This window comes from Erithacus rubecula (genome assembly GCF_903797595.1).
Source record: "Erithacus rubecula genome assembly, chromosome: 6".
Lineage (NCBI taxonomy): Eukaryota > Metazoa > Chordata > Aves > Passeriformes > Muscicapidae > Erithacus > Erithacus rubecula.
Window position 1 is genome coordinate 58,830,371 of NC_136688.1, and position 27,479 is coordinate 58,857,849.

The window sequence follows — 27,479 nt, forward strand, 5'->3', positions numbered from 1 at the left end:
CAATGTCAGGCAGTGCTGCCATTCTGAAGGCATTCAAACAAACTACCAAGGAGAGAAAATTGAGGTTTGATGGGAAGCTTGAACTTGCTGTTATTTCCACGAACAGAGTATCCAGTATCTGCTGGCTCAGGCTGCTTATCAGCAGCTCTCAGGGGATCAGTTTGACCAGCAGTGATATCTGTGTGGCTCCTTGCTGGAGTTCCCATCCCAAACATATCAAACTGCCACCAACAGCAGCACCACGAGCCAAGCCCTGAACAGAGCCTGCAGTCAGCCTCCAGCACTCTGGGTGCTCTCCAGAGAGCTGCAGCTTGCAGGAATCTTATCTGCCCTCCACAACAGCTCTGGGGAACACAGCCATCCCTCCCCAAGCATCTCCCCTGCACTGGCACATTCAGCCTGGCTGCTGCTGGCACAGCTCTGCTCTCTGTGGCTGTGCTGAGCTCCAGCAGCCAGCAATCATCAGCAGGGCTCTGAGGAGGGTGGGGAGCTCCAAGCATGCACCAGGAATCCTCTCCTCATCTCCATGATAGGCTGGCACAGAGCTCAGCACCTGACCCAGCCAAGCAGGGAAAAATGGGAATAAAGCATGGGAGCAATGTGTGTGCAGTGGAGAGTCAGAGCAGGGTGTTGGCTGGTTCTGCACAAAGGATGCAGCCCCAAGAGCAGAGCCTGGCCAGCTGAGAGCTGGCAATTCCCTCAGCAGGGGTTGCCAGAAGGTGTCTAGACAGAGGGAGACAGGGCCTTGCACAGGGTGGGGCAGGGAAGCCCTTACAGCCACCCTGCCTCTGAAGGTTCCTGGCCAGCAGGGCAGAAACCTCCCAGACTGGGTTTAACCACACACAGCCACCACTCCTCACTGTGACACAGAATCCCACACTGGTTTGGGGTGGAAGGGATCTTAATGCCCATCCAGTTCCAACTCTTACACAAATAATGCATCTTCCACTATCTCAGGTTGCTCCAAACCTGGTCCAGCCTGGCCTTGGACACTTCCAGGGATCCAGGGACAGTCACAGCTTCTCTGGACACCTTGTGCCAGGGCCTTACCACCCTTGTAAGGAAGAATTTTTTTCCAAATATCCCATCTAACCCTGCCCTCTGGCAGTGGGAAGCCATTCTCCCTTATCCTGGTACTATGTGATCTTGTAAATAAGTTTCTCTACACGCAGCTCCTGCACCCTGATCTCACAGACACACAACCTCCCCTCTACTGGGATTTTTGACATCTCCACAGAACCAGAGGACTCCAGATCCAAGCAGGGGAAGCACCAAATGCTGCCCATCCCCTAACCAGAATCACTGGGACCTGAAAAGTGACACATGCACCTCTGCCAGGCTCTCTACCCCTTACACCTGGGGCTGCTGATCTGGGAAATGCAGCAAGGAGGGGAAGGCAGAGCCAGAACTTAGAGTGCCCAACTAGGAAATCATCTGCAGCTCCTCAGACTGGATGTAATCACAGCTGCCATGAATCTCTGGAAATGACAAATCAATGACAATCCCTGGAGCTGCAGGGCATCAGAAACAGGTGAGGAAAATTGTTGTGGAAAAAGGAGCCCTGTCATTCAACAATGAAGAATGGCAGATAAATAGAAATGGAGTGTTCAGGGATGTGGTGGAGCCACCACCTCTGGAGGTGCTTCAGGAAAGACTGGATGTGGTATTTGGGACTTGATGATCTCAGAGGTCTTTTCCAACCTAAATGACTCTGATTCTGTAAAAGGCCACACTTGGCATTCCCCTTTGGCATCCCAGGCTCCCCTCCAAAGTCAGGCAAACCTCCACAGCTGTGCTAACACCTCTGCCAATCCAACCTGCACTGCCCCATTCTCCTGGCAGGGACCTCCCTCTGCCTCCCAGGAGGGCTGGAGCAGGGTGGCTGCTGCTGCCAGCCTCCATCCTCACTCCCCCTTGGCTTTTTTGGGAGCCCTGGAGAAGTGGAGTGCACCTTCTTGCTGCCAGCCCTGAGTCACCCAGCTGGCAGCAGCACAGCCTCAGCTCCATGTGGCCAGCTCAGCCCCTTCTCCCTTTGGCAGAGGGAACAAGGGCATGAATGATTCTGCTGATAGCAGGAGTGCTTTGGGACCTTCCCATGTGAACCACTGCTGACAGGAGCAAGAGTTTGGATGATAACTGCCCCCCCACCAAAGCTGACTGTTACAACATCTCAAATGCCAAAGTGCAATTTGAATTTTTAAATTACAACACCTACTATGTGAAGCTCCAGTGTTTAGCTGGCTCTGAAGCAAGAGCAGTTCCTACTGCTGTCAAATTGCCAGGCTGAGCTTTGGAGACACAGGCAGGCAACTGCCTTGGGAATGAAGCAAATCAGGTTTTTTGCAGAATTTTTTCAGGAAGTTTGAGGTCAGGGTAGACAGTTATGTGGCTGTGCCCATGACAGCTCACACAGCAGGAATGGCTGAGTCAGAGGCAAGGTGGGCACCTCCCATAGTCAAAATATTATTGGAAGGGCACCAGCAAAAAGACATGACCTGTTTGTCAGGTGCAAACCCTGGGCCTGCTGCCTTTCCCACATTTAAGCCTAGCCAGGCTCCAGGGTCACACAGAATCCCAGAAAGGTTTGGGTTGGAAGGGAACCTAAAGAACAACTCATCCCAACTCCTGTCCAACCTTCCACTGTCCCAGGTTGCTCCAAGCCCCACCCAACCTGGCCTTGGACAGTTCCAGGGATACATCTCCAGAACTTCCTTCCCAGCACACATTTTCTGCATGGTCCTTTTTCTGCTCTGTTTTCTTCATCCTTCATCTCCAGCACCAGGATTTGATTTAGGTTTTTTTTGACATTAAATTATTTCTACCCTTTTGTTGCTAAAATTGGCTGAAAATAAAGTTTAGTAAACATGCCATGAAATTTTAGGATGTAGTATGAAAGGTAATTAATTACACTGCAGAAAATGCTTATAAAGTGCTTTAAATCTGCTTGGATCTGGTGGATCCCAGCTATTCCAATTCCCTGCACAACAACCATGGGAGAGTGACTTTGGATGAGGACACAGGATACAGGGAATGGCTTCCCACTGCCAGAGGGTTAGAAGGGATATTAGGAAAAAATTCTTCCCTTTGAGGATGAGGAGACCCTGATACAGATTGCCCACAGAAGTTGTGGCTGCCCCTGGATCTCTGGAAGGGTTCCAGGCCAGGCTGGATGGGACTTGGAGCAACCTGATCTACTGGGAAGTGTCCCTGCTCATTCCATGATTCTATCATCACATTCAGCTTGCAATGTTGGACTTGTCTCTTCTTTCAAGTCCCAGCATTTTATTTTCTTTTCTCTTTCACAAGCCAGTCATTTGGTTGTGAATATTTCTGGCTTTTTGTGTAAAGGCCCCTCTGTCTGAAAGATCTCAGCTTTCACTTGTCAGGTTCCCAGCATTCAGAGTCACAAAGAAATGCCAGGAAGTGGAAACTGAAAATCCATCATAAAAGGGCAAAAATCAAAAAACAAACAGAAAAGATGTTAACATGGTTAAAATGAAAAACAACCTAGAGTTTTCTTTCCAGTTTAACCCGTTGTGTGCAGTCTAAGATGTGGCAGTGATGATCTCTGGCCTGTGCTGGAGAAGTCCCTTCTCAAAATAGTTCCTTGGCTTTTCCTGACTCCCTCTAGGAGCTCTCCTAAATCTCCTGCCCAGCTTGAAAATCCTCTCCAAGAAGTATCTATAACCTCTGTAATCCTTTTTATGGTTTTAAAACTGAATTCTTGACAGGTGGGTCATTCCAATTTCAACACAGAATTGGCCATGATGGGAAACATGAGATTTCACACGATTTTTTTCCAGTCTGTGCTGTTTAATGGAGTGACTGGGAGCAGGGATCTCACTGGATCAGAGGGACCAGGCTGCTGAACATCTGCAACTGCCAAGCACAGAGAATTACAGGCAAAAATTAGTCTAATTTACTACAAACCTCCATGAGCTGGCTGGACTTCACTGTGCCAAGCAGAACTTGGACTAACAATCCTTATTTTGGGAAAAGCAGGGTCCACTACTCACAGCAAGAAATTGTAATTTTTTTTTCTGATCTGTAGCTGCCTCAACCATTCAACTGGCAGCAGTTGTGAGATCCATGCACTGCTTGGCACATTTAGGAACATCCTTAAATGAGGCATAACCTTATTCTGACCTTTAGCCCAAGGCTAAATCCTACTCTGGATGCATCACACACCCCTACAGGAGCTCCCCTCCCAGGGATGTGACAGAGACCCAGCTATGACCAGGGGCAATCTCACATACTCACACTAATTTGCTCTGTGAGCCTTAAAAAAGCAAATTATTTCTGTGAAACAAAGGAGGGTTACATTAAGCAGCTGCCTGTTTCCAGGCCTGAGTAACTAGGGCAAAGTTTGATTCGTTTCAAAATAGCATTAATATTTTTAATGACCCATAAGCCCATTTTTAGAACAAAGCAAGGACTTTCTCCTTTCTGCCTTAGTTTCAGGAGAAGCCCAAGCCTCCTCCTTTGCCAGCTGAAGGATGTAGCAGTAGAATGTCACCCCATGGACTGATGTCACCACACAATGCTGCAGTCACTGGATGTAAACACAGCTTTCAAGGCAATGAGGTTTTGTTGTATAAATAGAACGAATAAATTTATTAAAGGCAGCTTTTTCTTTTCTAGTAAAAAAATTGTAGCACTTCACTCTCTCAATTTCTTACTTTGCAACGTCAACCAGCCGGGCAAAGAGCCAGGAAATCCTCTAGGAACAGGTGAATGTCTATGGGATACAGGGAATGGTTTTGAGCTGTGGATGGGAGGCAGATCCCACAAAGATCCACTTGGACCCATGGACGCTTCCAGATTCTTGCAGAGAAGCTCAGGAAGAGTTCATCCCATCAGTGACACATCACATTTCCCGGGAGCAGGGCTCAGGAACACGGGCTGAGGGATCCTTGCCGGAGCGGGCTGTGCTTTCTCCCTTCCACCCGGCATCATTCGCATTCCCTCCTCCTGCTGTCAGGATGTGCAGGGAAGGCACCGGGGTGTGGATGTGTGTGCAATTCCCAGCACTCCGAGTCAGGGCTGACACGTCTGTCACACGCTCCGCGAGACAAAGCTGAGAATGGCACCACATTCCCTGGCAAGTTTTCCCTCTGGTTTACTTAAGGATCTGAGGACCTTCATTAAGCCACAGCTAAACACGGCACCGATCAAATGAGGTTCGCTCATCTTCTCCCCAACTCTATCCCAAAACGCCCATCCCCGGATCAGACACTCCGTTATCCCGCTTCCTCCAGCATGCCTCCGAACTGTTAATCACTGCCAGGGGAAATCCCACACTCATCTACACAAATTAGAATGTAATTTGTGTATCTAAACATCACAGCTCAGCTCACCCGCTCCGCCTGAGGAGCCGGGATACCGCCGGCACCCGTCAGTGAGCTCACACGGAATTACGACTCCGGAGGAAACGGCGAATCACTCTCCTCAAATAACGGGAAATGGCTGGATAAAATCTGATTTCCTACGGAACAGCGTGGCAGTGGCAGTGGGTGAGGCGACACATCACAGGCAGGCTGAGGGTGGGTGCAGCCCACCTGTGGGACCCGCTGGGGCTCCGGAGGGAAGCAGCGGCTGCGGAGGATCCAGGCGCCCCTGGAGGGAACCGAGGGCTCGCAGGAAGGCACCGAGAACTTCCTCCCGCCTCAGCCCGGCACTGCTGCCCGGCTCCCCCGGGACCGGGGGGCTCCGAGGGGATGCGTTCAAAATGGGCCCTGGCTGGAGGGTGACTCGACAAGTAAATGCTACGGCTTCCAGCAACGGGGGAAACCCTCCGGAGGGGTGACAAGCCAGGGTGGCCTGGTGGCTGTGCCTGCGGGAGGTGGGGTGAGCGGGATCCCCGCTCCGAGGCGGGGCGGTGGCTCAGGTGGCGTCCCCCGCCAGGGGCTGAGGGGACAGCAGGGCCAGGGAAGGGGTGTCAGGGCAAGCCGGAGGAGAGCCGGGGCAGCCGCACGGCTCCCCAGGGAGCTGCCGGGGCTGTCCGGCCCCGGGTGTGTCAGGGGGTCCCGCTGCACCGAGCCGAGGGCGGTGACCAGCCCGAGCCGCCGACACCTCCCCTCAGGAGGCCCCGGAGCGAGGGGCGCCCCATCCCGCACCCCGATCCGCCTCTCGCTGGCGGGGCGGGACGGGCGGACCCCAGACCCCTCCGGGATAGCGCGGGGGGTGTCCCGCACAGCCGTGTGTCCCCCCGGCACCGGGCAGCCCCCCGCCCCGCCCGGGCCAGCCGAGCCCCCCGCCCGCGTCCTCCCGCCGCAGCCCCGCCCCGGCGCGGCCCGCGGCCGCCTCAGGCCCGGCATTGTCCGCGCTGCCCGCGCTCCCCCCCGGTTCTGCCGCCGCCGCCCTACCCCAGCTGCTCCTGTCCCGGCGGTTCCGGGCCATGGCGGCGGCTGCGGGAGGCTCCGTGCGCGCTCCGAGCCGCGCTGCGTCTGGCGGGGCTGCGGCGGCGGCGGCGGCGCGGGGCGGGCGGGGGAGCCGGCGGCAGCAGCAGCAGCAGCAGCATCCCCGCCCGCCGCTCGGCGCGGCACCGCGGCACCCGGGCACGGCACGGCACGGCTCGGCACGGCACGGCACGGCACGGCACGGCACGGCACGGCTCGGCACGGCACGGCACGGCACGGCCCGCCGGGGTACCCGCCCACGGCACCCGCGGGGTCGGCCCCGGGCACCGCTGCTCGGGGCGCGCACAGCCAGCGGGACTCCGCGGGGTGGGTGCTGAATACCCACCCGCGGGGTATTGGTGAAGGGGTTCAGCACAGATAGGAGGATCCAACACCCAGGTTAACCCTGCCAGGGCACTGGGATCATTGGGGCACCCACACTGGAGTATCCAAACCTGGGGGCACTGGTGACACTTGTAGGCACCCAAACCCTGGAGATGTCCACCCCAGGGCACGGCACCTGGCTCATCTGGGCACCCACCCACAAGGGGCCGTGGCTGGGGCACATCCAGGGTGTGTGGGGAGTGCATGGGGCACTTGGGCTGTGAAATCACCACAGGGATCCCAGCCCTGGCTCTCCCAAATTCCACCTGTGCTGGCGGCATCCACAGACAGCAGGAGACACTCACCGTGAACCTGCAGATGTGGCACAGAAGATGGAGTGTAAAGGCTGGACTTGGGCACTCTGAGGTGGATTTAAGTTGGCGGCACAGTTGATAACATAGAATTTAAGAATGGTCTGGGTGGGAAGGGACCTTTAAAGCTCAGTTTATTTCACTCTCATGGGCAGGGGCACTTTCCACTATCCCAGGTTGCTCCAAGTCCTGTCCATCCTGGCCTTGGACACTTCCAGGGAACCAGGGGCAGCCACAGCTGCTCTGGGCACCCTGTGCCAAGGCATCACCACCCTCACAGTCAGGATTTCTTCCCAATATCTCATCTAACCCAGATGAAGCCATTTCCTGTGTCTAGTTCCCTCATCCCTTGTCCCCAGTCCCTCTCCAGCTCTCCTGGAGCCCCTTCAGGCCCTGCAAGGAGCTCTGAGCTCTCCCTGGATCCTTCTCCCCTCCAGGTGAGCACAGATCATTTCTGTGGCCTCCTCTGAACTTGCTCCAGCAGCTCCACATCCTTCTCATGCTGGGGGCAGCACTGGGGTCTGTCACAAAAGCAGAGTGGAGAGGAATGACCCCCTCCCTCAGCCTCCTGCCCACCCTGCTGGGCACGCAGCCCATGCTGTGTTTGCTTTCTGAGCTTGCCCCCTCCCACCCATTCCATGGGGACCAGCATGGGAGTGAACACACTTGTCCTCAACTATTGTTTGCTCACACTTGTGATGCCAGCAAGCTGCTGGAATCAAACTGATGCTGAGGCCAAGCCCAGTGCTGCTCTTTGGAAGGCACGTGGCACAGCACTCAAAGATCAGCTGATTAAACTGGAAATGTGGTGATCACCAGAGGGACAAAATCTGGCAGCATGGGAAGAGAACTGAGCCCCAGACTGTATCTGCAAGAAGAGATTTTGGGAGAGCACTGATCATTTCTGCACTCTGGCCCACAGCAATCAAGGAAAGCCAGTGCCCATCCAGCTTTGCTGGATTCACAGGAGCCAGCAGGATCTGCTCTTCATTCCTGACAGCGTGAAGAACACTCAAAAACGAACCAATTTTCAGTCCCAAGCATCTGATATGTACCAAAGCCATGTATTGTTGTGCTGCCATTGATATGCTGATACTTAATTCCTGAGTGCCTCCTCCAGCACTCTGTGACTGCCTCCCGTTGGCCTCTTCCCTGTGTTTACAGCATCAGAAGGAAACATGTAATTTTGGCTCTCTCACGTGGCAGACAGCTGAATCCTGCCCACCCCTGCCGGGCACTGCGACCACGAGGAGCTCACTTGGCTTTGCAGAAGCTGCATTAGGATTTTTATAAATAATCCCTGAGATTGCATGTGCCTGTTGCTGCTTCAATGCAGCAGAGAAGAGACAGGTGTTGTGAGAAGGGATTTGTTTTGCTGGACACTGTCACAGGGGTTCAGATAGGTTGAAAGAGGAGGTTAAAGTAAAAGCATCTGGGAAATGGACAGAGGAAGGAAAAAAAAAAAGAGGATGGAAAAGGAAGTTTGTTAATTTGAAAGTCTAATTAAACTGAGATGGGCTCAGGTCCTGTGTTCCTCATCCCATTTGAGAATTGCTGTAAGGTCAAACTTGTACTGCCCCATTAACTGGCATTTTCCCCTTTTCTCTTGCCATATTGGCATATGGTATCCCAGTGAAAGAGGAGCAGAGAGGTTTGATCTTGTGCTCAGGGGATTGTCTGCATGAACTCCCAAGGCCTTTTCCTGCATTATGTCCTATGATTCCCAAATCAGGGGGATGATCTTTTGTCCAGAGAGTGACTCAGCATTTGTCCATTTTCATCCATCCCTTCTCTCCACCAATTCATCCTTCCTTCATTTTCCCAGTTGCAAACAGCCCTTCCTAGGGAGCATCTTTCCATTCTTGCTGCCCAAGCTGCCAGATCACTAATAGCTGATTTTACATCAGATGTGCTGAATGGTCATGGACTGAAGGGATTCTTGAGGAACAACGATGCTAAATGGAGGAAAGGCAAAAAGAGAAAACACCTCACAGAGGGAGAGCACAGCTGCTGACATACAGCACAGAAAAGGGCCCAGAATTCAGAGAAAACCTGGAATTGAATCCATCCTGCATTCCACTGGCAGGAGCTGTTTCATAATTTACCTTGATTCCAGTGTCCCACTTAGCCAGGCAGCATTTCCAGTTGCTTTTCATATCCCCGGCCCTCCGCACACGGCACGCGGGCGCGTTGTGCAACGCTTATGTAAGAGGTGCCAAAGGGACTCTGCCAAGGCTCTGCTCCTGCTCAGGTGCCACCACGGGCTGCCTGGGACTTGCTGCTGAGGAAAACACTGCCATGCACAGGAGTTTTCCTTGCCTGAGCCCCCAGGTGACAGATCTGTTCTTGCAGTGGTTAGCCGAGGTTATGGGACGAGTTCGTTTTTTATTATCACTTCTGCCTTTCTCTTTGGGGCTTTGCTCTTTCACTGCTTCTGCTAAATTGCTAAATTAAACTCAGAGGGATCTAGGTGTCAAATGTGTCTGAAGAGCATTGCAAGGAGATGTCTCCCTGGTGGTTACAGTGCCTGGCAGGGATTCCTCATCACTGGTTTCATTTCTGTGCCCTTATTCTAGAGTTAGGAGGCCTCAATTCCTTGGAAATACCAAAAAGGGATAAAAGGCAATCAGCTTTTTCTCCAGTCCTGAAACTAAAACCTTCCTAACATCTTTCTGTTGGTTTGTTGGTTTTTTTGGTTTTTTCTTCCTGAAATATTTTAAGTGAAGCAGATCTTTGTTGCTTAGGAAATCCTGCTATTCCTGCAGCTCCCATTTCTCACCCCGAATTGTGCTCTGACCGCCTACATCTACATGGGCTTTGCAGCCAAAGGAATTATCTTTGCTGCCTCTGTAAACAGGATTGCACACTGGGGCTGCAAGAAATACTAGAAGGTATTTCACTGTGGAGGAGACAGAATTCCAGCAGTTCATTAAATGACTTGTTTAATCAATCAGTGTGGAGGTTCTTCCTTCTGAAAGATGATCTGCAAACTAAGGGGCCTACTTAAAAAAACAAAACAAAACAAAACAGAGATATAAAGAATCATCAGCCCAGGCCTGGTTTTACCTCAGTGGCTACCATCTGACTGTGATCTTCTTGTTTCTCTTTATTAGGAAAAGGTTCTTTCCCCAGAGCCTGGTGGGGCTCCCCAGGGAATGATCATGTTCCCAAGGCTACCAGGAGAGCTCTCAGGCACAGGGTGGAGTTATTGGGATGTCTGTGCAGGGCCAGGAGCTGAACTGGATGATCCTCAAGGTGATTCCATGATTCTACAGTTTAGAGGCCAGCAAGGCAGAGGATCTCTCCCAAGCCAAACTTCCCATCTCTTTCCAATACTGTTTTTAATTTGTCCCCTCTCTCCTGCACTGACAGGCAGATGGACACTATTGAAAACATCCTTCCTCACCAGCCTCTTTTTTTGTTTGCAACGTGGCTTTAGTGAGCCCAAGCCAAAATCTGTGTGTGCCAACTTTGTTTCTAGGATTTCCCCCTGAAGATACACCTCAGCCAGGAAAAGGCTTCCAGCTCCTCTTGGCAGAACCAACCAAATCCACCTGCCTGCATGATTCAGCAGGATACTTGCAAAATGTTCCAGCCAGGTTTGTGCACCTGGAAACAGGGGAAGCAGCCAGGCTTGCAGGCAGTGCTCTGAATTTCCCTTTTTAATGCTGTTTTTCATGGAAATGGCCACATTTTCCTGCATCCTTGTGCTGAGCAGTTGCTGTCTGGTCTCACCTCTGCCCTCCCTGTTCGTGCTTGCAGGAGGGAAGGGCATCCAGCTGGTTTCCTTCCTTTGAATGCAAAGAGCACAATCAGCTGCAAAGTCTCCTGAGATGTATCTACGTAAACGGGGTGACACAAATATAATGTATAGCCACAGTGCCCCTCTTCCTTCCTTGAAAAACAAATCCTTGCAAACAGGACTGAGCTGGGTCTTGTTTCATTCTCCTGCTCCTGCAAGGGACAAAAGGCTTTTCTCTCCCTTTTGTGTCTTTTCTCTGTTCCCAGAGCATCTCAGTACAACCCCTGGAGAGATCCTCAGTTCATGGCAGACTGATGCTTCCTTGAGCAAGTGAATTCCCAAGTTGAACATAAGAAACATCCAACAGGCCTGGATGTCCTCTCCTTCTCTTGCCCTCTTCTCTTGCTGTGTTCCATCCATCTTGCCAGGACTTCTCTCTCTTTCTGCTCTTTATTTTTTTTCCAGGCATTTTTTGCTGCCATTTCAGTTGTCCCCCAAAGGGCCATTCCAGCAGTGAGAAGCCATTCAGGATCCCACAAAATCTTCCTTATCCCTCTTATTCTGGATTCTGATAGCACAGCAGGTGAAGCAGCATGAACAGCACTGAAAGCTGCCAAAGTGATGCCAAGAAGCTTTAGGAGGTTCAGCATGCTGAACTGGACTCAGGGGTGGAAAGATGCCCACAGAAAACCTGGGAATGGATCCACTGCAGACCCTTCACTTGTGGCCTTGGGTGAAGCAAATGTGTGTTCCACTGGGGAGGAAAACCAGCCTGAAAAACACAAACCACAGACTTAAAAAAAAATAAAAATAAATTTCAAATCATAGGGAAGGTGCTGCAGCAGTTACAAATGCCATCCATGTGAGTTTGTTAGATGGTGTAAAATTAAATATATTTTAGCAGTCAGATAAAAAAACTAGGGCTGAAGTATTTTCACTGCTTTTAAAACCACCTTTATTGTCTTGTTCAGTTAGAAATTTCTACAGCTCTGCATCCACCATTACCTGGTGAACCTCAGTGTCTCATTAAAACAACCGTGGCTGCTCTTCCTCCTCAGACTACAGCACAAACAGATCACATTCTCCAAACCCACGTAATGCCTTATGTAAAACCACTTAACATTCCTTTTAAGGCTGGGACCCATTCAGATGGAAGATGCTGCATAAAAGCACATTCCTGAACACACTGGAGCAGAAAAGCAGCCTGGTCTGGGGTGGAAAACACAGTATGTGCTCAGGAGTGCAGGCATGGCAGGGCACAGGGTCCATGTCTTGCACTGAAAATTCTGCACAACTCATTAGAATCATTAATTACATCATTAAGGTTGGAAAAGCCCTCTAAGACCATTGAGCCCAACCCTTAACCCAGCACTGCCATGGTCATCATGTCCCCACACTGCTCCTAAAACCCTCCAGGGATGGTGACTCCACCACTGCTCTGGGCAAACAATGCCACCCTTTCCCTGGAGAAATTTTCCCTGATATTCAACCTCAACTCAACTTCTCCTGGCACAATTTCTGGCAGTTTCCTCATTTTCCTCCATTTTTCTAATCATGAAATGGTAGCAATAATACAGTCCCAATGCTGCTTTTATCTGTGGACACCTCCCAGAGGTGCTCCCAGCAGGGATTGAGACCCAGCTGGGAAAAGTGGATTAAAGCCCAGAACATGTGATGGGCTCTGAGAACTCACTCTCACCACTGGCAAGATGGGATGAGAAACTGCACCTCCAGGTGGGAAGTGAAACTTAACCCAGCAAGGATTAAATACAGCAGCTTTTGCAGTGAATTGCAGCCCCTTGGATCTGAGAGATGTTCTAGGAAGCCAAGTTCTTAACACACCATGTGCCTCTGGAAAATGAAATGTCCTTTTTGCTGTGCTGTCACCTGATGGCTTGTCAGGAGCAGCAAGTCAGCAGAGTGAAAAGCAGCGTCCAAACCCTCAGCTGAGGAAGGGGAAAGAAAAAGGACACAAACAGCTCCCTATCTGGAGCACAGGAAGCTGATTTATGAGGGGAGAGGTAATTGCTTTGTTAAAAATCACTTGAGGAAATACAGCTCTCTGAAGGGTAAATAGTTTCTTATTTGTTGGGGGTTCAGGAAAACGTAGGTATTTATGTTGGAAAGGACGTACAGGATGCAGAAGGCTTGGAGAGTACAAGGGGAAATTAAAGGGGAATCTCTTTAAGTGAGTTCTCCTGTTTCTGGGAGGTGGGGCAGGTTACATTTTGCAGCCCAAACAAGCCCATAAATAAATCCCAATAAACCCAAAGGCCACTATGTAATTCCCAGGTGTCTGCACAGGAGCTGCCTTTGAGTTTAACCTAAAGCACCACAGATCCTAATGAATTCTGCCATGGAGCCTGTGGTTTGAAGGGAAATCTTATGCAATCCACACCACTCTGTCAGGTACTACATGTGGGATTTGTAAATGCAAGAGCAAGTTCAAAGCCCACGCTCCATTTTAAACAGAGGATCAGCACTTGGCTACATTGTCATTAGACTATATTGAACCTGCCTGGGCTGCCAAAAAAGCAGAATTTGTTCTGAAATAGCCAATCCTGGACACCAGACACTCCTACATCCTGGCATCCATTTAAATTTTTTTCTACCTAACCTCTGCAGATGTATTTCCTGCACTGGCTATGTGATACTTTTTACACCTAGAAAAATCACACCTCCTTTCAGGCCCTAATGATTCTCTGTGCAGCAAGTGCTACTGCGAATTCCAGCATTCCTCTACTCCCTATCCCCACCTTTGGGCTTCTTAAATTGTTCAGCATTCATTTCAGAGACCGTGACTGAGCTTTGCCCAGAGTTTCAGCTGCTTGGTTGAAAATAATTGGGAAAGGCAGCTATAAATGCTTTCCACTTTGCAGTTTCACAGAAGCTTTTTTTTGACTTGGGGAGCCCAGGGAGACAAGTCCCAGCAGGTCTGAGGTAATTCTGGTGTGACTTTCATTGCACTGGCTGCCCACAAAGCTAAATGCCATGGTACCTGATTAGCCCATGAGAAGGATTACACGATGTGCCTGCAAGGCTGCAATCCAGATCAGTCCTACATCTTCCTCGTCTTCCTCCTCCTTTTCCTTCTCCTCTCTGGAAGTATCCCAGCCTCTGGTGTGAAAGATTGAAAGCTCAGCCTGGTGTTTGCTGTAAGCATATATATGGATAAAAATATATATAAAATATAGGTGGTGTAGCCAAACTGGAGGCTTTCTTCCTGCCTCAAACCAAGGGGTACAGGCTGAAAGCCCTGCTTGTTCTTCCTGCGTTTTTCCTTCACGGTGAAGACCTGTTGGAACAAAGAGGCACAAAGATGCTCCGAGAGCTGGAACCTCTCTGCTCCAGGCTGGGAGAGCTGGGGGTGCTCACCTGGAGAGGAGAAGGATCCAGGGAGAGCTCGGAGCCTAAAGGGGCTGCAGGAGAGCTGGAGAGGGACTGGGGACAAGGGATGGAGGGACAGGACACAGGGAATGGCTTTAAACTGGGAGAGGAAGATTTAAGTTGGATATTGGGAAGGAATTCTTGGCTGTGAGGGTGAGGCCGTGGCACAGAGCAGCTGTGGCTATCCCTGGAAGTGTCCCAGGCCAGGCTGGACACTGGGGCTTGGAATAACCTGGGATAGTGGAAGGTGTCCCTGCCACGGCAGGGGGTGGAATGAGATGGGATTAAGGTAATTTCCAACCCAAACCACTCTGGGATTCCGTCAGCCCCGGACGCGGCAGCCGCAGGGCCGCGGGGAGGGCAGCGCGCTCCAACAGCCGCACGGCAGCGGTTCCCCGAGCGGGGCCGGGCCGGGCTCGGAGCGGGCGGGGAGCGGGGCAGAGCCAGGAGCGAAGCAGAGCCGGGAGCGGGGCCAGGCTCGGAGCGGGGCCGGGCTCGGAGCGGGGCCGGGCTCGGAGCGGGGCCGGGCTCGGAGCGGGGCCGGGCCGGGAGCGGGACCCGCCTTGGCCGCGCCGGGGCGCTGCGGCGGCACCGCCGGCCCGGCCCGTCCCGAGCCGAGCGAACCCGGCGCGGCTCGGCCGCGGAAGGAGAACGAGAAGGAGGAGGAGAAGGAGGAGGAGGAAAAGGAGGAGGCGGCCGCCGTGCTCCCCCTCCTTCCCTCCCTCCCTCCCTCCCCGGCGGGACAAAGGGCTGCGGCGCGCAGGTAGGAGCCGGCCCGGCCTGGCCGCCCCGGCGGACGGGCCGCAGCGCCGGCGGCACCGGAGCTCCCTCCGCGCCCGGCCCCGCTCCCTGCCCGCAGCGGCGCTTCCTGGTTGCCCCGGAGAGCCCCGGCAGCCGCGGAGGGCGCGGCCGCCTTTGTGTGGGCCGGCCGGAGCCCCCTGAGCCGCCGTTGCCGCCGCAGGAGCCATGGGCCGGGGGCCGCCGCGCTAGCAGCATCCCGGGGCCGGCGGGGACGCGGCGCTGGACATGGAGCCGGCGGCGCGGGCCAGCGGCGATATCCTGAGGCGGAACCCGCAGCAGGACTACGAGCTGATCCAGCGGGTGGGGAGCGGCACCTACGGCGACGTGTACAAGGTGAGCGATTCCCAATTGAGTGGAGAAGGATTGACTGTGAGGGAGGCGAGGCCCTGAGAGAAGCAAGCGTGCGAGGCTTGCAGCACCTTGGGGTGGAGGAAGGTGTCCCTGCCCATGAAGCAACGAGATCTTTAGGGTTCCTTGCAACCCAAACCATTGTGGGATCCGTGCTTGCTGCACCCGGGAAAAGCTCTCTCTCGCCGCTGCCCTTCCTGGAGGTTTGACTTGGTGAATAACTCCCCACGTTACAGCCCCGGGAGGTAGAGGATATCTCTCGGCTGTACCTGTTTGCAGAACGCATCCAGTTAAAGCACCTGATTAAAAGGGTGCCACTTTATCCCCGAGGTTAATAATAGCCCGTGAAAGGCAGAAGCAGATTAAAGCTCTTCAGGAGCTGGAACGGAGCTGCAGGGGTAGAGTTAGTGCAGCACATCAAGTAGATGCTCTTGGAATGGTGCATGCAAAGAGTGACCCTGTCCCTGGCAGGGAGCTGGAACTGGGTGATCTTTTAGGTCCCTTCCAAGCCAAACCATTCTGGGATTCTGCAAATTCCACATTGGTGCTCACATCACCAGAGCCACAGGCATGGAGGACAGGAGGTGCAGGCAGTGGTGTGTTCTTCTGATATGAGCCCTGTCCTCAAACATCAGGGATGTTCCTCAAACATCAGGGATGTTCCTCACACCTCAGCAGCTTTAGGGCTGGGTGAATTCTAAAGAAAGCCTTAAAGTTTTCAGCCTGTGCTTGGCAATGTGCGTGTTCAGCTGCACGGGCAGGGAGCTGTGGGATGTTTTCCTTTGTAATGCTGTTGAGAGTGTTTAAAATAGACCTGACACAGCCAAGCGTGCAAGGGAAGGTGTGTTAATGTGCCACATGAAAGGCAGCAGTAATTGCTCCTGCTGGGGGAGGGCTCTTTGCTAATGCTCAAATTGAAGTTTTATAGATGGATCCTGTTCCCACCACCCCTTTGAAATGGTTACTTATGACCTCAGGGAGTTATTTTTAAAAGTTTTCATGGTGCATATTTACCTTCCTCTTTTATTTTTTTTTCTCCTACAGTGCTATACACAGATCAGTCAACTTCTTTCCTAGGGATTCTAGCACTAAATCCTTTAAAAGAACATTTCAGCTGTCATAAATCTAGAACTTGGCATACCTTGAGCTGCTTTGTTTGTGTGTGCCTGCCCAGTGCAGGGCAGCATGACAAGAAATAACCAGGCAGCACGACAAGAAATAACTAGTTGCGTTGCAGGGAAGTGTTTTTGTGTCATCTCTTTGTGGAAAAAGAAATATTCTGCTTCTCATTATCCTGGTAATTAGTGGAGAGCTGTGCTGACATGTCACCCAGCTTCCGCTTCCGGAGCTGGGTTGGATGCATGGCTCTGCTCCTTGCCATGTAAACACATCCATCCCCTTTTAAACAAAAAAAAACACAGCCCTCTGTCCCCCTCCTCCACTCTTTGGCTTAGGAAAAATCTGCCTTCTGCTCCTCAAACGGTTTCAGATAAGGAGCAAACCCAAACTTTCTCCTCGTGCAGCCTGGCGAATTAAATCGAAGATTTTTTGGCAGGCGTTGTTATGAGTCCCAAATAAGTATAAAGTTAATGAGTTTAAAGTAGTTTGAGAGGCTGCATTTGTTTCTAGGTCGTTGGTTTGCTCTTTGTTTTTGTAAAGGCCTGCAACAGGAACTGTATCAAGGGAATACTGAATCAGATGGCACTGCCTCTTAGGACAAATATGCACAAGCAAACATATTTTTTAAAGGCATTGATGTTATGATAATTTTAAAAGTAAGGTAAACCTCTTTTTCTTGAAAGGACTTAACATATAAACATTGTACTTTTATTTTTTTTTAGTCCCTGGTAAGTCTCAGTGCAGATGGCACATCTTGTGCTCGCTGAGGGCTGTCAGAAGTGTTTATAAAATGCATTTATTAGGGAATATCCAAGAGTTCTTATGTTGCAGAGCTTGGAAAAGGTTTGCTAGAGAGTGCTCTTAAATTAAAATGGAATTTTCCCCTCACCTCTTCAAGTGGTTTCTCTGCTCCTTCACTAATAATGAGTCACCAGCGTCTCCAGCAGTTGTTTTTGGGATGTCTGAGCCAGGCAGCCTCTCTGATTGTGGGACATCTCCCTCTTCCTCAGATGCTTTTTTTGGTGCTGCTGGTTAATGCTTTAAATTCTTCTTGGGGCATTTGGTGGCTTTTAGAGTAATTGGCTCTTTTTTGGATGGTGAAGGTGGAGGTTAAGCAAATATTTTTCTTTACTATTAGGTTACAGAAGAATATTTAAGTCTTTTCCAAAATTCTCCTGCCCACTTTGCTTTTTGTTATTACCATGAAAGCTTTACACAAAAAAAGCTTCTTTTTTTTATTTTTTTCTGAGTGTTTGTGGGGTTTATTTCTTGTCTGTCACATGGCACACAATGGTTGATTGTAGGATTCCTCCTAAGTGCTGGATTGTTGATGTTGTTTTAATATCTTTTTTCCCCAAAATGCATTTCAGGGCTGGGGAGAAACCATCTGTAAATAAACTCTTGTCTATTCACAGCTTGTGTAAATAGATCCAAGTTTGGGTTTAGCAGTCTTGGAAGTAATTTCCATTACAATCCTGACTTGTTAGTTGTCTCATTCATGGTGGGAAAGCTTTTTTTCTTTTTAATAGAAGATGTTAATATTAAACCAGTTCTGATCCACTGGCATAATTTATCCCTCAGTCTTGAATTATTGATTTGTGAAAGAGGTTGAAGTAACAAAGATGAGAACTGGAACTTAGTAATATGCTGTTTAAAAAATACTATTTTTATGTCCCCAGTGTCTCTCAAATCTAATCTGGCTTTCCTGGAAAGGTCTTCCCACTGTGGCCATAAAAATTAAAATCTCAAAGCAGTGTTTAAAAATGACAGATCTGTTCTGTTTGCATTCAGAAATTCTGAAATGCATCTTTTTGATGCTGAAATAGATGTTGTGTGTGTGTGTGGTTAATGAAGAAACACACATTGGACTGGGGTCTTGGAACAGAAAATTCCAGCAAGCTGCTGGAGACTGTAAATGGAATTTAACCCCCAGCAGTAGGAAGTGGCTGGTCAGATCCCATCCCAGGTAAATTCCCAGTGTGGTTTGATGTTCCCCAGGATGGCTTTTCACACCAGCATAACCTGTGAGTGAACCTGCAGCTTCTCACTGGGGCTTTGTACTCCTAATTTGTTTAAGGCTGGTTTGATAATAAGGTCACACCATCAGCTGTATAATCACACATTCCTGCAGCCCATGGCATTTTCTGGAAGTACTTGGAATAGCATAAGACTGGCTTGTTTTGTTTAACTTGTGGAATTTGGTTGCATCAGAGCATGCAGTCATTTGCTTGTGTGTAATTGTGGATCTTGGTGTCCTCAAGGGACTTTGGAAAACAAGAGTTGTATTTGGGGGATAATTTTCTGTCCTTCCTGAGATTTCCTGTATGGATTTTTTTTTTTTTTTATTGGAGTGTTTATTAATGGCTCTGAAGAGATTTTATTGGATTTAGGGAAAATATTCAAATGTCCAAGGCCAGGTTGGTGAGGCTTGGAGCAACGGAAGGTGAAGTGGAAATGGGGTGGAATGGGATGGGATTTAAGGTCCCTTCCAACCCAAACCATTGCCAGGCCTCAGCTTTTAGTGTTTTCCATTCCAAGTACCCCAAACAGAGTTTTCACTGATCCTTGCTGCTGCAGAGGGGAACAAAGGGGTGGTTGATGTAAAGGGATGTAAATCCATCCTTGTTTGGCAGCTGAGCTGGGAGCCCATGGATGTGCTGGGCTGTCTGTGCTCCCTGCTGATCAAACATGACCTTGTGCAGCAATTCTAAAGCTGGCTTGTTTGGGCTTTTCCAAGCTGGATTGTGAGCAGTGCCACAGAGGCTTTCTTGAAAAGTGAGCACAAGGGACAAGGAATGCACCAAATTCATGGCAGAAGCTGCCTGTAAACAAGAGCATTTTTATTGAGTATCATGAAAATTTCATTCTTTCTGGAGTCATCTGCTCAGTTTCTCTTCTCTTGAGGTTATCATCATTATTTTTTAATCTTCTGCACCAAATAAAAGCATCAACTTAGAAGAAACCTGCAGTGTTTTGCCACTGATAGCTGCTGGGAAATAGTAAGCAATGAAATTGGATCGTGGCACACACGGACTCTTTGCTCAAAAGCAATTTAAAACAAACAACAAAAAGATTTGTTTTGCTTTCTTTGTGTTTTCTTTTTTTTTAAGTTGCTGTAAAAGTGTTGCTCTGTCCAGTTTGAATCAGGCTTCAGCCCTGCTTGTGTGGTCACTGCCTTGTTCTCAGATCTCTGGGTTTTAATTCCTGGTGCAGCCAAAGGTTGTTGGATTTGATGTTTAGAAAATAATTCTCAATGTTATTCTAGTCTCTCAGATAATTAACATTTATCAGTTTTACTGCTTAAGTCAACAGTTTAAGAACATAGTACTAAACCTTTTTTTTCTTTTTTCTTTTTTTTTTTTTTTTTTTTTTTTTTTAATACCAGAGAACAGTTATGGCTGTGACAACTTTTAATCACATATTCCCAACTTCACACAAATCTGTTTTGGCAGCTGCAGACCAATTGGGTTTGGCCATCCCTGACTCAGCACTCCTATCCCTGGTGGATATATGTTGCTTCCACATATAGATGCCCATAAAACATCTGTCCTGTGGGGGATTCCACTCTCCCTCTGCACATCAAAGCTCTCTGGTCAGTGTTTGCTGTAGCCATGCCTGAACTCTGAGTGCTCTTTTTTCCATAGGAGTGGTGTTTGGAATGACATCAAACCAATGCTCTTGAGTTTTTTCTTATTGCTGTGGAGTTGTGCTTTTCTTTTAGGATGCAGTCAGTAGGATTTCTCTTTTGAGAACTAAAATTCTCCCTGGCTTGTTGACACCCTGTGTGAGGATATTGAGGAGTGGAAGGTGAAATCTTTGGATTTCCATTTGAAATACTTATAATAGCTTTTCTTATTAAGGATTTGGTCTTTGATGTGGGATGTTACAAGCTGTTTGGCTTTAAATATTATATCCTGTCACTCATATTTCTGTTTATCAGGAACTGTAGTGACAAGACAAGGAGTAGTGGGTGAAAGAATGGAAATTAAAGTTGGATATGCAGAAGGAATTCCTGGCTGTGAGGAGACCCAGAGAAGCTGTGGCTGCCCCTGGATCCCTGGAAGTGTCCAAGGCCAGGTTGGAGCAACCTGGGACAGTGGAAGGTGTCCCTGCCCATGCCAGGGGTGACACTGGATGATCTTTAATGTCCCTTCCAATCCAAACCATTCTGGAATTCTGTGTTTTCTGTTAATGGGAAGTTACATGGTGGGAGTAGTGTTTCCCCTGTGGTTATTTCTCCCTGTGTCTGAGGAGCAGACAGTCTCCAAAACCTTAAAAATAAAATGTAATTCCTTGTCAAAGTGAGACATCCATTAAGAGGAAGCAAACAGTGCAGTTCACACACCACCCACCCCAGCAGCAGAGACCTGAGAGGGAAGAGCAGATCACAGATCAGAACATTTGCCTGCCAGCATCTCCTTCCTCTCCATCTCCAGAAGATGCACCAGTCCTTTCCATTTCAGCCAGCACTTGCATAACCTGGAAAGCATCCAGGATTTCTGGGTGAGTGTCTGAGCCCCATTGTGTCAGAGAGGTGTGTGGTGGGAGCTCTCAGATGATCCCTGTCAGAGGGAGCAGCTCTTCCTGCCGTGACAGAGTTTGGCAGCACATCCTGCTGACAGCAGCAACTGTCCATCCTCATCCCAGCTGGAAAAACAACCTCCCCTGCCACCTTTGCTGCTTGGCACCTGCTGCTGGCCTGCAGTGGAGAGGCAGCATCAGCCCAAGGTGATCCCAGTTCAGAGGGACATCTCCATATTCATGAAGTTGTTCAGCTCCAGGCACTCGGTGCCCTGTGCTGGCATTGCCAAGGCTTTGCACAAGGAGGTGGAGTGATAAGATGACAGGGAATGGCTTCACACTGACACAGGGCAGGGTTAGATGGGATATTAGGATTCAATTCTTGGTGAGGCCCTGGCACAGGGTGCCCAGAGAAGCTGTGGCTGCCCCTGGATCCCTGGAAGTGCCCAAGGCCAGGTTGGACAGGGCTTGGAGCAGCCTGGGACAGGGGAAGGGACTCCTGCCCATCAGGGTGAAATAAACTGAACTTGAAAGGTCCCTTCCCACCCAGGCCATTCTGAAATTCTATGTTACCAACAGTGCTGCACTTAAATCCACCTCAGAGTGTCCAAGTCTGCTGCTTGGAGCAGCCTGGGATAGTGGAAGTTGTCCCTAGTTGTTAATAGGTTGTTAAATTCCATCCCAAACCATTCTGGGATTCTGTGACTTTCTCACACTTTGCCATTTCATTAGGTTTTTGGATTTTAAATATTCCTAAGAAGCTGGAAGAGTTCATTCCCAGTTTCTGAAGGATTTCTAGCAGTAAGAGCACTCAGCAAGGTTTGGTAGACACTGCCACCTGTGATTTGGGGAGTTATGCCGGACCCAAATCCATTCTGGACTTCCAATAAAAAAATAACATATGGATGCTGGATAAACTCTTCCCAAATGGACAAAAATCTGACACACACAGATTTCTGTTCTGCTCCTTAGCTTTCTGAATGCTTTCACCCAAGTGTTGGAGTGATTCTTTTCATCCAGCACAGTGTCTGCAACATCTTCCTCAGCCAAAACTTACCTTTTTTCATGATGGAAAACTGTGGAGAAGCTGCAGCTTGACCATGTCTTTGAAGCTCTTGAGTGAAAGAGCACATGGGAGGGTGAGCACCAGAATTATTCCCAGAATTGTCCTCTGTCAGTACTTTTCCCTAATCCCTTATTCTGTGTGTTGCACTGACTTCTATTCCCCTAAATATAATAAAAAGATTATACAAATACAGTCATGGATACACTCAGAACAGCCCAGTCCTGGTGTCCAAAACTGCTGCAATTACTGATCCTTCAAAATGGCTTTTTTAATGCCAGATCTAATATCTTGGCACATTGGAATTACTCCTCCCCCAAATGTATTTTTGTGTCTTCTGCATGAATAGAGTGTCTAGGAGGTTCATATTTTCATAGATATGAGGAAGATTTGGCTGCAGAAAGAATGTCTGATAAAAAGAAAGCTGAATGAACCATATTTGCAGCTCACTGTGAAAACACTGAATTTGTAGCGTGTTTGAAATGTGAATTTTGAGATGTTCCAGAAAGGCAAGTGCTGGGGTTTTTTTTTGGAGTGAAGAGATTATTGCTGGGGGATTCTGTTGTCTTATTGATAAGGAATTATTCCTTAGAGGTTTGGGGTTTTTTTAGTAGCTTTGTCTTGTGCAGCATTAAAGACATAACTTCTTCCATTTGATGGGATGGTCTACCCCAAAAAGCTGTATTTGTGATTATTCACCCCAAAAAACTGTATTTGTGAGGATCCATCCCAAAAAGCTGCATTTTTGTCCCGTTCTCAGCTGTGTGATTCTTTGCTGATCATTGCTATTCAAGCAATAAAGAATTGAATTCTGTTTGCCTTAACTTGCTGTTTAATGTACAGACATGCAAAATCAGAGTTGAATTATAAACATCAGGCTCCCAAAAATGTTTGGGGGATTTAGTCATTAATCCCAAGGGAAGATAAGTGGTAAAGTCTCTTGTCCAGGCACAGAGATGTAAACATGGTAGGTAAAAAGAATAAAGGTGGGGCCATACCATCTTTTATGGATGTGTTTTCTCTTGATGAAACTGAAAAAAATTAAAATTTGACAGCACTGCCTGATGGGTGCTCATTGCTCTCAGTCATGGAACAGCTTCAGGTATTTGTGTTTTATTTATGAGGGGTTGGGAAACAGCAGCAGCTGAAATTTTGAAGTGTTTGGTCTGCAGTGAGTAAAGGGGAGAGTATTTGATGTGTTCTTTTTAAATACTCTCAGCCCAGACCCCAGACAGGATGAGCAGTTTCTGATAAAATCATTTAGTTTTCTCAGGCATGTGTGTGATGAGATTTAAAGCACTGGTTGAGCTCTGCTTCCTGGTTAATTATAAAGAGGTAAGAATAACTTGTGGATTAACACAGAGCTTTCTAAACTTTGCCAAACTGTTGTGTCCTGAGACCTTGTTTTTAAACTCAGCTCACAGTATCCAACAGGACAAAGGGATTTCTGGGGATGGATAAGGAGATGTGGATTTTTGCTTTCATGATCCATCAGGCAGCCTGTCCAGGGCACACGAACATGGATTTTTCCTTTTTCTCATTGTGTGGGTGTTGAGGTTTGTGTCAGTGCTGCAGTGGGATGTCTGTGAGCACAGCCTGACTGTGCTGCTGCAGCAGCTCCAGCAGGGATGGAGGAGGAGGAGGAGGATGGGCTGTGGCTTTGCTCCATGGAAGCATTTTGTGAAATTCCCCATCCCTGCAACTGTTCAATGCCAGAGCTTGCAGAACCTGGTAGTGGAAGTGTCCCTGTTGCAGCAGGGGGTGCTTGGCTGTTCCAAACCATTCCATGATTTTTGGAGTGACTTTGTTTGGGAGCAGGGAAGCAGCCAGAGGCTCTACCACGATTTCCTCTGGCTCTCTTCAGCACATTCCTTAGTGGTGTCTGGCTCTTCCATGGAAAATGCACACAGCTGCTGCAGGGAGAGCTTTGCATTCCTTGGGGATGGGAGCAGTGGGAGATCCAAGTGTCCAGAGTGTCCCAAATATCCAGCCTGGGATGGAGGGATGGACCTTGAGAGTTCCCCAGGAATCCAGCAAATCCAAATTTAAAACCCTACAGAACCACAATAAAAAAAAATAAAATCGATATAGACAAGCAAAATGAGGCAAGGTGGGAAACGTTCTTAAACGTGTTACAATTTTAAAATGCTTCTTTTAAAATTCTGCTTTAATTTAAGAGAAGATTCTAATTGTGTAATAATTAGTTTACTTGAGCAGCATGGTTTTGGTTCAGCTTTCAAAGTAAAGTGAGGAAGTCACTGGCCAAGTGCTTGAAATCAGGTGACTAAAGTGAAACTCAACACTGTAGATAAAATTGTAGGAAAATTTCTTGAAAAAAAACTTGTTTTCAGGTGGCATCATTTGCATGAGTTAATAGGTTCAAATTAAGAGAACAATAATAATAATAAAAAATCAGAGTAGTTTTTTTCCCTTCTGTTCTGGCTAAAAATAAAGTGTGAGAGGATGAGATAACTTGCACGATTTTCAGTTATCATCTGTAATGAAATGGCAGCATATTTCCTCTTTACTTCATCAGCAGAAGTGCAAAGCATATTTTATCTGTAACCTTTCTCATGTACCAGCACATTTAGAACTTTGGTTTTTCCTCACTAAAAAAACCTCCTGAAATGTCATTTCTGTTTGTTCCAACAAAATTCCACGTTCTGATTTTGAATTTTCTCCTGAATTAGAAATATTGCTTCATTTCATCACCATAAAATGAAGGCTGTAAATAAATGCTGGGGTTTATTTTAGTAGAAACAGCTGTCCCAGGGTCAAAAAGAAGCATCAAATTTTATTCATCTCCCACCCCAAGAAGGTGACAATTGATCCAGTCCAGATGCAAACCAAAATTTAAATGTAGAACAAAAAAAAAAAAAAAAATCTTCCAACTCCTATTTTTAGCTAATTTTCCTTAAACTTCTTCAATTACACAACTTCTTTATTAGTTGTGTTCTGGTCACTGGTTTATTTAACAAAAAAAGAACAAAACACTGACCTGTTTTCTTCATCAAGGCAAATTTATGGCTTGTTCCTTTTAATTTTGTGATTGTGACTTCATCTCTGAGGAACTGAAATTTTAAGGAGGTGATTGTTGAACAACTTTGTTGAGGTGGATTTTTCTACTTAAATCTACATTTTCCACCTGAATCCCTCTAGATTCTATCAGATAAATTATGATAAGGAAAAGGAGTTGATATGGATTTTTTTTTTACCTTTGGTTTGGAGGGTTTGATATAACAGTTACAATCTCAAAATTCCATTTTTTTCCCTTAAAAATGCCAATGGAGGCTCCTCAGTTTTGTCTTTCTGAGGAGACACGTCTCACTCTGTGTTAGCTCATATTTACAAAGCAGTAAAAAGTGCTTTTTTTTCTTTCATGAAGAACTAAATGATGTTCTTAAATTCTTTAGTTTTTAATTATAAAAAAAGCAACCCATCTTTTCCTTCAGAAATTTACTTTCTCTCTACTTGGAAAGCCAGATTTAAATTTTTTTTTTTTTTTTGTCAGTGAAAAGAAGACACACAGATATTTTCTTTCAAATATTTTGGTTGTCACATCTCTTAGTTCTTTCATCTCTAAGGAATAAATAAATTCCCCTGCAGCTGATGAAATGTATAATCTTTTAATGTTACTTGGGTTTCTACTCCATAATACTTTGAGGGTTTTTTTTTTTTGTTGTCATTTGTTGCATTCAACATAGGAATACAATAAAATTGGTTTACATTTATTCTCCCCATCTTCTGGTGAATAAATCCTTTTAAAGTCCATCTTAGTTTGTAGTTTAATGTATTTGAAGTTATATTTTCTTTTTTTTTGCTCTTTTCCCTGTTTTATACCCTGGCCTGTAAAGCTGTTGGGCATCTGTTCATTTTTAAGTGTATCAGCAGCTCCATGGGCATTCTTTGATTTTCATGATCTTACATTCAAAAATGTTTATTATTCCCCAGGAAAGTGAGTTATTTCTAGTAGCTTTTCAAACCACTGTAATGCACACAGTTGTAACTTGGAAATGTTCTTTTCTGGTTTGGTTTTTTCTCCAGCTGACTCAAAACTGGGGCCTTTTAAATATTTTTTTTTTTTTTTTTCTCATGTGGTATTTGTTTATATCTTTTGTTCTGCATTAGTTGCTAAATAGTACTTTTGTGGTCAGGGTCTGTTTCTAGCTTTAGCTTTTCAGTTTTAAAAGGATGATGCCAAATATTTTGCAAAGGATGCTGTGCCAAGAAAATTTCCTAGGAGAATAACCAACCTCTGCTTGAAAGCACATAGCTGACTTCTTTTGGTTTTTTTTCCCCCTAAATAAATGTTAAGATGTGCATTGATCTTTACTTTATTATTGTTATCTTTATTGCCACAGGTCTTTGTCCTGCAGTAATTATCACCAGGGATGAGAATTAAATGCTTTTTGTCCTTCAATGATTATCACCAGGGATGAGAATTAAATGTTTTTAGTGGCTACTGAGACCTGCAAAACCCCTCTGCTTATACAAATCCTCAATCTGGTTTTCTGGAAGAATAAAGGGAGTTGGCCTCACATCATTAATGCTTGAGTTAATTGGCCTTGAGTAAGAAAGTGTCAGAAATCTCTGAGTGAAAGGTAGGTTCTCCTCCTCCCAATTTTCCCTGCCAGAGATAAACTATCTAAATTTCACCAATTGCCAGCAAAAGTAAATACATTTAAGCCTTATTTGCATTATAGCTGTGGTCAGGAGTGCCAGTGGTAGATCTGGGATTCAGGTTTTAATGTGGAGTTTATTTAAATCCTGGGACTTCTGCATATTCTGGCTTCTGTCCTTTCAACAGGGGAAGCTGTAAATGTGGAAATAGGGAGTGACAGCTGGGAATTTTTCATCCAGCCTCGTGCTGCTGCATGTTCTGAGGGATGAGGACTGGCAGAATCCATCTGGGGAGCACCCACAAAATCAATATTTGTCCTTGTACAGCATTCAGCTGAGAGATCCAAAGTGATGGCTCTGTTGCAACTATGGAATAAACTAGTAAAATCAGCATGGAAGTCTTCATTTTGGGTTTATCCCAAAAAAAACATTGAGTGCTGGTTGTAAGATACCATTCTCTTTTAGTGTCTTGAATCTATAAAGACTCTGTTTGGGAAATAGTTTCTGAAAACCTCTGTGCCTCCCATTACAAAGGAGTCTGGTACTGCTCTCCATCTCCAAAAATCCAGCTGGAAGATTACAGGGGGAACAATTGTCTCTGCATCTTTCTGCTTCCTAAAAGACAAACAGCCCTGAAAATGAGGAATTGGTGCTCAGGTGTCTTTTTCCAGCAGCAGAGAGCAGACAGACTGGCCCAGGTGAGCACACCTGCAGAGGGGAGTGGGGTGTCCCCAAGGGCTGGAGGGCTCTCTGGGGAAAGGCTGAGATATTTGGGGTTGTTCAGC

At 47.6% G+C, this 27,479-nt stretch overlaps 2 protein-coding genes across 4 annotated transcripts in view; one reads left to right on the forward strand and one right to left on the reverse strand.

Moving 5' to 3' along the window:
• The window catches only part of ATL1 (atlastin GTPase 1), a 32,943-nt gene extending 26,285 nt beyond the window's left edge, over nucleotides 1-6,658 (reverse strand). The window contains exon 1 of the mRNA XM_079307860.1: nucleotides 6,366-6,658. Coding sequence (XP_079163986.1) covers nucleotides 6,366-6,399 — 34 coding nt within the window. The 5' untranslated portion in view covers nucleotides 6,400-6,658. The remainder of the gene's footprint in view (nucleotides 1-6,365) is intronic.
• An 8,143-nt stretch (nucleotides 6,659-14,801) lies between these two features.
• MAP4K5 (mitogen-activated protein kinase kinase kinase kinase 5) overlaps nucleotides 14,802-27,479 on the forward strand; it is a 56,720-nt gene continuing 44,042 nt past the window's right edge. Inside the window, exons 1-2 of one of the 3 annotated variants that reach the window (XM_079307822.1) lie at nucleotides 14,802-14,985; nucleotides 15,184-15,356. In XM_079307822.1, coding sequence (XP_079163948.1) covers nucleotides 15,249-15,356 — 108 coding nt within the window. In that variant the 5' untranslated portion in view covers nucleotides 14,802-14,985; nucleotides 15,184-15,248. Of the gene's footprint in view, nucleotides 15,357-27,479 lie in introns of all 3 variants that reach the window. The other 2 variants (XM_079307821.1, XM_079307820.1) reach the window with 2 other exon arrangements.